Source organism: Colletotrichum scovillei (genome assembly GCF_011075155.1).
Source record: "Colletotrichum scovillei strain TJNH1 chromosome Unknown Contig00005, whole genome shotgun sequence".
NCBI lineage: Eukaryota > Fungi > Ascomycota > Sordariomycetes > Glomerellales > Glomerellaceae > Colletotrichum > Colletotrichum scovillei.
Genome location: NW_023336263.1, coordinates 1,005,900 through 1,016,596, shown reverse-complemented (window position 1 = coordinate 1,016,596; position 10,697 = coordinate 1,005,900). Strand labels below are relative to the sequence as shown.

General features: G+C 43.2%; 2 protein-coding genes across 2 annotated transcripts; one reads left to right on the top strand and one right to left on the bottom strand.

Annotated features, from left to right (window-relative positions):
• Positions 1–2,744: 2,744 nt before the first annotated feature.
• HER10_EVM0001595 (uncharacterized protein) lies at positions 2,745–4,613 on the bottom strand (the record flags this gene model as incomplete). The annotated part of the gene is made up of 1 exon (XM_035471339.1): positions 2,745–4,613. The coding sequence occupies one exon, from the start codon at positions 4,611–4,613 to the stop codon at positions 2,745–2,747; it is 1,869 nt and encodes a 622-aa protein (XP_035333736.1).
• A 4,421-nt stretch (positions 4,614–9,034) lies between these two features.
• Positions 9,035–10,577, top strand: HER10_EVM0008216 (taurine catabolism dioxygenase; the record flags this gene model as incomplete). The annotated part of the gene is made up of 5 exons (XM_035477747.1): positions 9,035–9,453; positions 9,569–9,666; positions 9,724–10,017; positions 10,094–10,341; positions 10,410–10,577. The coding sequence occupies 5 exons, from the start codon at positions 9,035–9,037 to the stop codon at positions 10,575–10,577; spliced, it is 1,227 nt and encodes a 408-aa protein (XP_035334174.1).
• Between the last annotated feature and the right edge of the window lie 120 nt (positions 10,578–10,697).

Sequence of the window (10,697 nt, the reverse complement as noted above, 5' to 3'; positions counted from 1 at the left end):
TTAATATATTATTATTAATAATTTTTAATAAAAAGTTTAGTTAGTTTACTTTTTTATTAAACTTATTATATTTTAATACTATTTTATTAACTTAGTACTAATCTTATAATATAAATTTATTAGTAATAACTATTATAGCGAGCGTTTTATAAGCTCTTTATTTTACCCTTATGTTAATAAAATACTTTAGTAATAAAAATTTATTAACCTTCTTTATAATATTTAGATTAATATTAATAAACTACTCATTTTTCTAATTATTTAAATTATTAGCGATTTTATAAAATAGGGGTTACTTTTTAAATCCTTTTTAAATATAAATTTTTATAATATATATTAATATTATATTAATTTACTTATTACTAAGGTTATTAATTTTTTATATACTTACGTTTTTAATACTCTAGATTAATTATAATTTAATTATTTAAAATAAAGATCTTTTTTTATATTATATACTAATTTACTCCTCGTTATACCTAGCTCGTACTCTTATTTATTAAAACTAGTGTATTTAATTTTAATAGGGTTATTTTAAAACTACTCGTTAGTTATAATATTAGCGCGCTATTATTATTTATTAAATTTATTAAAATTTAAAATCTTTTATTTTTTCGCTTTTTATATTTTATCTTATTAATATTAGTTCTTAATTAATATAATTATTTATTATAGTCTTTTTTATTTCCTTAATTAATTAGTATTAAAAATAAATTTATAAATAGTTTAATAATATTTTAATTGTAGCGTTTCTTTTTAAATTAAAACTTAAAAGTATATACGTATATTAAATATTAAATAAATTATTATTATTAGTATTTTATTTCTTATTTTTTAAAATTAGTAATTTTATTTAGTAAAATAATATATGAGCTTTTAAAAGCCTTTTAAAAGATTTTTTTTTTAATAATTATTATAACCTTTTTTTAATTTTATTAAAATTAAAAAATATTTAAAACGTTAGTATTAAAAATTAGTTAATTTATTTCGAAGTTTTATAATTACTAAGCTCTATAATTATTATAATTTCTAAATCCCTTTTTCTTTTTCATAGTATTTTTATATAATATTTTATAATAATATTTTAAGAGTAATTAAAGGGGTTATAAAAGGATTATCTAAATTATAAGCTTCTGAGATTATATTTATAAAATTTTTATAATAATAAACCCCTGCTTTATAACTTTTATATAAAACTAAATATTAATAAAAATAAAAATAAAATTTAATTATTTTCTATACTTTAAAGATTTTTTTATTATTTATATAGTTTTTTTTATATTATATAGTAAGGCTTATTTATTATATAAGTTAATTAAATAAATAATCGTTATATAAGTAATTCTTTTATTATAAGGTTATCTTTTTAATTATGGGCTAGTTATAATAAATTAGGTAATAAAAAGTTATATAAAGTCGATAATAATAGCTCGGTTATTTTAATATTTCTATTAATTAATAAAGGTTTTTTAATATAATAAACGTCGACTTTTTATAAGTAGTTAAAGGCTATAATCCCTTTACTTTGTTCTATTATAAAGATTTATTTTTATTATTTATTTTTATAAAACTAGATAATATAATTCTTTTATTATATTTTATTTAAAAAGTCGTCTCGTTTACGTATAAAATACCTTATTAATTTATAATAATAAAAATTAATTATTAATTAGTATTAGTATCTTTATTATAAGGATATTAATTAATTAGTTTAAACCGTAGGTTAATATAATAATAAGTTAATTAACTATATAATTCTACTACGTATATATAAAAAGGAGATTCTAACTATAAGTTAAATAGGCTGTAGTAATTAACTATATGATTAATAAGTAGCCCCTGCGCTACCGCGAGGTCGAATTAGACTTCCAATCTGATAATAAAACATATAAGCTCTTTGAGTTCAGCTGAGTCAGATATCTGCTCAAGGATCGGGCCTCCGGTTCCGTTCCCGCCAGGCGACCTTTTCTGGCCGGTACAAGAGCATAACCACAAGACGCCCAGACGTTCTACAGTAGCGTTAAGTTAGCACCGTATCATGATATCTCCTTCAAAGCTCGTCTTTGGGTTGAATTTAGAAAAGGGCGGAAGCTTAGGTTAAGCTAGTTAACGCTAGACTAGACGATACTACCAAAGCTCACTAGTTCAACAAAGTAGGCCCTAGTTTTAGTAAGGAATACTAGGGCACAACTTTGTTTTTTCACTTTGGATAGTACACATAGAGACCTAGCTTCTTATCAAGTAATTTTATACGATACTGCGTTTAGACGTTGTTTTCGTTAAAAGAAGAAAGTGTGTATTTTAGCCCCGTTACTAATTCCTTGCTGAGTTTAAAGCTGAGGTTGCTTGTTTAGCCAGGTGTTCTTTACGCCGACATGCCTTCCTAGAATATTGTATTATATTTAAGAGATATTTGGTAGGAAGTTGATCCACGGTGTTACCCTATATACATCCGCTGGTGTTTCCCTTAGGCAGGTAAATAGAAGAATGAGGATGATCAAGCGGGCAACTGTATAGATGACACCACTGACAATTGTCAAATAAAGTGATGCCTTATCGAGCAACCCACTAAACTCGTGCCACCAAACACCTTCTTCTTTCGCCTCCTTGTAAGCTCTTAGTGTAAAGGTAATCCAGTCATGGTCAGCTGTCTCCGGGTCGCGAATGCCATGTGTTCTCCTGACATAGTTCTCATAATCCTGCCAAAAGCTCAACTCCTCAGCGTTTTCCGAGTCCCGCTCCATTCAATCGCCAATTTGCACCCATCGATCCAAGAGGGTGCGGGCTACAGGCGGAGTTTCTTTCCGAGCTCTTTGCCAGCTATCCCAGAATCCAAACAAAGCCGATGGGAATTCGCTCATAAAGTAAAAGTTCTTATATGTAGACTCGGGGCTTCCGTACTTCTCGATTGTCTCAACGGATGGTTCCTCATCCCAGTTTCTCGATCCGGTCGGGTTCTCTGAAAGGAAGCGTTTCGCGGCAGAACTCCACTGTCTCCAATGAGGATCCAGTATGTATTCCCAAATATCTGGCGTAAGCCCTTCCATAGGCTTGAGCTTACCTAAAAGTATCGATACAAGCCGAAAGTCCGTGTAGTCAGTAGCTAGAAAATGAAGAACAAGGCTGATCGCCAAGGTAATCGTAGGTAACGCGGCTGAGAGGATGCTCGCAATCCTCCAACAAAGTAGCTCGGCTGTGGAAGGAAACTCAAAATTCCAGGCCAGGCAATGTAAACCACCAAAGCCAAGGGAGGAGACAGCCATCAGAATGAATAAAAGTGGACTTTCGCCATTCATCCATACGAGATCATTTGGAACTCTTAGTAGTTTGGTATCGAGTTCCTTAGCTTCCTTTCGCGCCTTTTTCGGTGACCAAAGCCGTGAAACGAATGATTGTGCATCGGCCGCTGGTTGATCGGTTACCGGATTCTGATGCATAAACCAAACTGGCTGTGGGAGGACTGTGGCTCGGGAAACGTCTTTTGGTTTCCACCAGTTGACCATATAGCTAAGGATGGCCATAGTAGCAAATGAAATCGTTGCAATTTCAAGCTGGGTAATCGGAAGATGCAGGATGCTGCGGACAATTATACTCAAAATGAGCCATAAGACCTGGGCAACAGCGATTCCTTTCAAAACCCAATCTGCCTTGCTCTTATCTTTGATATCTTGTTCCGCTAGGATAAGGCGATCGAAAAGATGTTCTGTAGTGTCGCCTACTATTTTACATCGCGTCGTCAGCATGGATGCCGTCAAACAGCGCCAATAAGTATCCTGACTGTACACGTCGTGGTACTGAATTCCTCCCATCTGGGCGTAGTAGGAGTGTACTACGGTCCATTGCTGAACATATGCACGTCGATCCGTGTATTGCCTGGCTTCCTCTGGTGGTTGAGATTCGCTTAGTTCTTCGCGTGCAATTGGAGAAGCTGTAGAAGAAGCTCTCAAAGACTTGCTATGCCCGGATGCCCGGCCTTGTTGGACGCTCGTGACATCCGCCGGGTTCGATGGGGAAGTTGGAATGGCTGCAAGCTCACGGACGTAGAGATGAGGATGATCTTGGGCTTCAGTATCATTTCGTGTTTCAGATGACTTGGCCTTGGAACGGAAGAAGGGACCAAATGTCGAAAAACGCGGTGGAAAGGGCTTTTGATCTGGGCTTTGAGGCGGAGGCTTTAGTCGTAGTAGCTGATATAGCCACCGCGCCCATGGAGTGTACTTAAATTCCCAGGACCATTTGGTTTCAGCAGAATAGACGCCATCCGTACCAGCCGCGGTCCATTCGGAGAGAAGATGTTCATTGGTAGGTTTCCTTTCTTGTTCGCTCTCATCAAATTTACGAAGTTCCTCAAGCGCAAGTCGCAAATCGCAAACGCCTTTCGCGAAAATGAACTCCGGAAAAAGGATATTGATAGCCATCCACTTCACTTTCCGTAGCAATACTGGAAACCAGTGCTCATCTCGTGCGGGTACGTTGAGGTGAAGCACAGTCCACGTGCAGGCGAAGATTGTGATCACGCAGCTCCAGACAAGCGTAAGCGTGCCGCGGGTCTCCGGGCCCGCGACCCAGCCAACAAGGTCTGGCGTGGAGGTATTGGCAGCTCCGGTAGCCATGGCTTTGACTCTTTTTCGAAGGGGGAAGAAGGGTTTGGATAATTAATGGCTGAAGGGTTGGCGAGCTTGAGAGAAATCTGTTGTAGGTTTGAGTAGAAATCGGGAAACGGCTGGTGAATCTCGCTATCAGGTCATTTGGCTCTCGTGGTGGGAGATGGCCTTTTAAAGTCGGCCTGGAAAGACCTGCAGCAGCGATTGGGTTTCTTTTGGGAGCCAGTCCGAGCTGAGCTTTCATCATGCAAGAAGAACCGAAAACAACTCTCCCATGCACATAAACGGGCAAGATTTCCCAGATGCTCCACACGACGATCATGTCGTTCCAACACCCGGAGTCCAGGAAGTAAAAAGCAACAACCAACTGTACATGTATGTTGGCGTGTGGCCCCATCACTGGCTCCGTAAGTCGTGGTGGCTGGATTGCTCCATTCCAATTGAATCTGCAGGTTTCAAGTAGTTGAACAGGCTGGCAGCGGCTGGACTTACGCCTTACTTGTTGAAGCATGCCTTGCGTACATGCACACAGACATGCAGAGAGTCGGACCGGGGTCAGGTTTGCCATATTTGTGGGCGTATCCCACCTGGCCCGCTTCGCTCAGCATTTGCCCAATATATTGGCTCATTGGGTGTTGGTATACACGTAGGCAGGTCAGACCTTTCGGTTGCGACGAGGTCAATAGGTCGGTTGGTCTACTGCGCGTGTGTAGGAGGGGAAGTTTGTGTGCAGAGCCCGTGATCCCTCAGTCGGTGTAAGTGGTTGGAAGGGTCTGTCCATACAGGCCCAAACCGCCTGACTACCGCCCCTACCTAATCGTCTACCTGGACCCTTCACTGCCTTCTAATCCGTCATTGGGCACCTCAGTGCCTACAATAATGATAGGAGCGCATATACGGAACATGTCTCGGCGACTAAAGTGGATGTTTACGATCGTCGTATGCTGGAGAGAACGGCGCCAGGTTTCCCCGTCGTGTTTCCTATTTGACGGCAAAGTGCGACAGATCTCAGCTTCAAGAAGAGTGAGCAAAGACGGGGTTCGAGCCCAGTGGCGGGACGATCCCTCGATTTTATTCGAAGTTATCCTGGCTTCATGCGTCCTGAATAGGGGGGCATTCTAAAGGGTCGGGCCGGGATACGACCTTGTCTGGTGGGGACAAGAGCAGGACGACATGGGCCTGACCCGAGACGTCCTTCGACAGAGTGGAGTCAACGCCGTCAAATGTTTTCTCCGCCTGAATTTGTTATTGGGTTGAGCTGGTGAGAGGTCGGGGGCTTGGGTCTTCGATAGACGGGATGATAGGTCAGACGCTCGTGCTCAGGTGTCGACCCAAAGCTATCACCTAGATCACAAAGATTCTCAATAACATGCTCTCTGGGTTATGAAAAAGGTAAGAATGCGGTATGATACTTATTCCCGGCGTTCATACTAATACTTGTTAGCGAGTGCGTTCAGCAACGATTCGCTACACCTAGGGGACATGCAAAGAGTATGCTGTTGAAGCTTGCTTGTGTTGTCTTCTCATTTCAAGCATAAGAGCCTATCCTTTCACTCACAGACCTTCAAAGTTCCGAGTAAGCTGCACAATCTAGGCGTTATAATTGTGCAAATTTCTAAAAACATCAGCAAGCCGCAACGCCGGCCCCTCTACGTCCAAGTACGCACAATATCTATCACAGCCATGGACTGAGGCTTTCAAATTCTCAACATGAAGAGCAAAATGCGCTTATCCATACTCAAGCCGCCACTCTGAAGTCTTCGGAGTTTGTATAGGCTTGAAAATAGAAAGACCCAACACACGTCCCCCTCCAGCGGAGCCACAGACACCGGATCCAAATTCAACAAAATCAAAAACATACAACACCAGGTATTCGCTGGTCGTCACCGACCCAGCTACTAATCCGGCCCTCATTGGCTTGTCTATGGGAGAGCGGACGGGATCCCGAATTTTCCAATGGGTATGGTCGTATGTGCTGGAACGAGGGCATCGTGACATCCATGGAGGCATGCAGAACAACGCGCACAACATCCTCACGTGGGGAACCTTCGGAAGGAAATCTGGTATCTTAAGCACTCTGGGCTTGCTCAAAGATTACTAGTATCTTATCCTGTCGGTTTTGAGATGCAATACAGCGAGGGGACTCTTTAGTTGGGGCACGCAGAAGACTTCACAAGCGATTCAGCAGCCCTCAGGGAGGTTACAAAGAATGCGTGACACTCTCGTCGTATTGACCAATTGCTGTCAAAATCTCGTGAGAATTCAAACATACTGTAATGTCGCAGATGGTGATTGAACGATAGAATCACATTGATGTAATGTCAACGCTTGATGTACAGGCCTCCTCAGAAGCTTTCTAAATGCGTCAAATGCACTGGACACCAACACATGACATCCTCCAGCTCCTTGATTCTGGCATCGGAATCTCAGAGATGCTATCTGAATTTTGATCTTCCGTAGGAATATTCTGACGTCTAGTACGGAACACACTCGCAGATATTGCCGGGAAGACTTTGACATGAAGATTGGTTAGCTCAGGTTGCCAATGTGTTGTCAAGAACATCAACTGGACGACTCACCGGCACAACTTGTCCGCAAAGCCACCGCAGTTTTGGATGCAGTCTGCCGTGCTCTTGCAAGCCTCTTGTGCCAAGGCTTATTGCGAGAAGAAGGCCAGAGCGGTCACGGCGACGGAGGCGAAGTTGAAGCGCATGTTGGGCTAGTTTGACAGAACGGAATAGTAGACAGATCTTAGTTGCTTGAGTTGGGGATAATAGGATCATATGTACTCTGGAAGGCGGCCATCTGATGGCTTATATACCATCAATCAAACCAAATTATGTAAAGCCATTCCTCCTCACTCTCATACGCAGCTACTCAAACGTCAAAGTGAAATGTAAATGGGGCTTTCATTGTCGACTTAATCTAAAGTAAACACTCAATCAGTTCTACTTTAACTCTATTCTGGGCGTATGAATGAGTTGGTTCGAGCTTTGATATGACTGTATGATTAGAGTTTTGGCAGGCCATGACTCCCGAGGTGTGATGGATTTCACAGCCCCATCAATGTCGGGGTTCACGGACTCGTATCGGAAAGCGAAACCGAGCTTGAGACCTGAGTCGTCCATGCAGCGGGCGTAATCAGCTCCCGTAAGGTCCGATATAAGGTTTCAGTGTCATGACAAGTGGCCTATTCTCAATTTCCATGATTATGATCATCATCCGTACCTGTTATGAGCTACGTGTAACTCTAGTAAGCCTCCAATTACCATGAGGCTGCAGGAGACACTATGCAAATTACTCACACCTTTTGGGAGATTTTCGATGAAAGGAAATGCCAGGTTGTCTACTCTCACTTACCTATGTTCTATTAGGAACCGTATATTTGATGCCCCGAGGTGAGATGGACGGAGTTCAGGTATTCTAAAGGCTGGAGGCACAGCACAGTCTTGACTCAGTTCTAACTTATAGTTTCTGCAACAGACATCTCTCGAAATATTCCGTCGTTCACACGGTCGATATCTCTAGAGAGTTTTCTTATACTTGAGTCGCATTGGCTACGCCATGAATGTTGACTGTTTACCGAGTCCACGGCATGTATGAACGTTTGCACAAGCTTTACAAGACTAAGGTAGTTTTCTAGTAGATTGAACTATGGCTCAACGTACGACGTTGCCATGGTCTAGGTCAAAGCCTAATCCGTATTGATATAGTGATCAGGTAGAATTATATTGTGCTATAGGATTGTCCCAATGTTGTTACTAGACAAAGCCCCACACCTCCGAAGTCTCTAGTTGGGGAGCTTAGGCATACCTGATCAATCACGACATGCCGGTACGCGATGGCGTAGTTGAACCCCGTTGTTCCCGTTCAGTATTTTCGAACAAATTCTCAGCAAGCCCCAATCACAGAGGGCTTTGCGCACCGTTTCAGTGCTCTACATGCGTTTTCTTTGATATCATATGGTCGGACAAGTTGTCGATGTGCAGACGCTGACCTCAAATAACCTGGAAGTTATTGTTTTCTTCACTGATAATGTGGCGAAGGAAAGGTAAAAGCAGCAAAGTCTTTTTCGGAAGGAAAACTACCAGTATCATTATGAGACATCTTCCCAGCTCTTGTAGCTGGCTTAATGAGAATGCGGTTATCCGAAATCGGGGAACTGTTCTTGCTGTTAGAGATTGCCCACCGTTATCGGCTCCGCGTCAACATTTTGACGCCGGCAAGCTCTCATCACGTCATGCGGGACCAACCTCCAACCGGGTCCAAGGATCGAAGATTCCTGCAAGCCAGGAAGGATCGAGAGCCGCGCTTTAATAAACCGCTTCCGCAGAAGAGCATGCGACGTGCTAGAGCCATCATCTTTCCTCTGGTTTCCAGCTTTTATCTTTCTTGGAGACTCCGATATTGATTCTAGTCAACCACCTACCATGGCCGCAATTGCAGTAGACCAAACCCTCAAAACCTCTGTTGGGAGCCCAGAACAAAGATTTCAAGTTCGCAACGCGTTGCCTTCGTCGCCTTTTGAGGCTTTTGATGTCCCCGGCCAGCAGGACACCGCCGACTTTGGGCTGCCGTGGTCGGCAAGCTTTCCTCTCGGACTTAAAGCAAGTAAGACCCTCGGTCTCTCCGAAAGCATTGACGCTATCGAGAATTTCGCCCAATCTGGGAATCTGAGCGGCCTGATCAAAGAACACGGGGGAGCGATTCTTATTCGTGGTCTCCCGATAGAGACACCTCATGACTATAGTAAAGTCGCGCACGCATTTGGCTTTCGTCCTCATGTAGAGGTTGGACGCCCGCCACTGCGAACCATTCTGGCTCCTAATGTTAAGACAGCAAACGAAGGGTAAGTAGCAAAGATGCAAGCGACTCCCAGAGTCGATCTCTACTCAAATACCCGATAGCAAAGCGCTGTCTTGTTATTCGACTTCCATGAAAGAAGGTGGACTGACGTGAGGTAGTCCGCCAGAACTGCCAATTTGGCCTCATAGCGAATATGGTTGGTCCACAATCAACCCATCGTGGCTAACTTTCAGTGCACTCCAAATTCCAGAATCCGGTATGCTCTGATTCATAGCATAGCTAGTTGCGAGCCTCAGCACTAACCACAAGGCAGGCGGCGCCACACCCATCACCTCGGCTATCTACATTGCTCATGAGTTGTCACGTCTCAAGCCTCAGTTCCTCTCGAACCTTCTGAACAAGGGCGTGAAATACGTATATCGCTACACGACCAAGCCACTCGTCTCCAACACCGGGACGAGCGTTCGTGGCGCTTACGGTCAGGAGGTCAGGGACGAAGATGACGAAGTCACGGCCCGGCGCAAGATCGAGGCTGAAGTCCGACGCCACAGCAACCGATTCGAGTGGCACGACGACGGTAGCTTGAGCGTGACACACATTGTCCCTGGTAAGTTGAGAAGGAATCCTTTCGTGGGCTCTAGACCAAAAGCCTCACTAGACCAAAGACTGACACAATGGCGAAGCCGTTCGCATTCATGATCCTACAGGGGCAACCGTATTCTTCGGCAATGTCACCTCCGCCTGGGGCCGTAGTCGCCATCATGGTGCGACGCGACCTCCCTTCCGCGGCGATGACGGGTCGTATCATCCTCCCCCGACATACGGCGACGATACGCCCATCGATGTTGAGGACTTGGACCTGCTGCTGAAACTCGCGGAAGAGGGTGCCGTAGATGTCGAGTGGCAGAAGGGAGATCTGGTGCTTCTTGATGTGAGTATTTGCCCCTCGGATTTGTGACGCTAGCACGATGTGGCTGACACGAGAGGCGTTCCCCACAGAACTACGCCGTGATGCACTCCCGCAAGCCGTGGAAGGGGCAGCGCCAGGTCCTCGCTGCTCTGTGGGACGATGACGGAAGGATCAGGGATTTTCCAGAAGGCTTGGAACTGCTGAAAGGTAGTCCTAGGGTCCCTCGGACGGAGTTCGATGAGAACGAAGGTCGTTGATAATCGACTTTCGAGGCCCTAATTGGTTGAAGAGTCTAGTTTCACGAATATCATCCCCGTGCGTGGATGATCGTAGCCGCAGCGTGACTAGTCAACAATTGGCCAAGCGTACTACCCCGT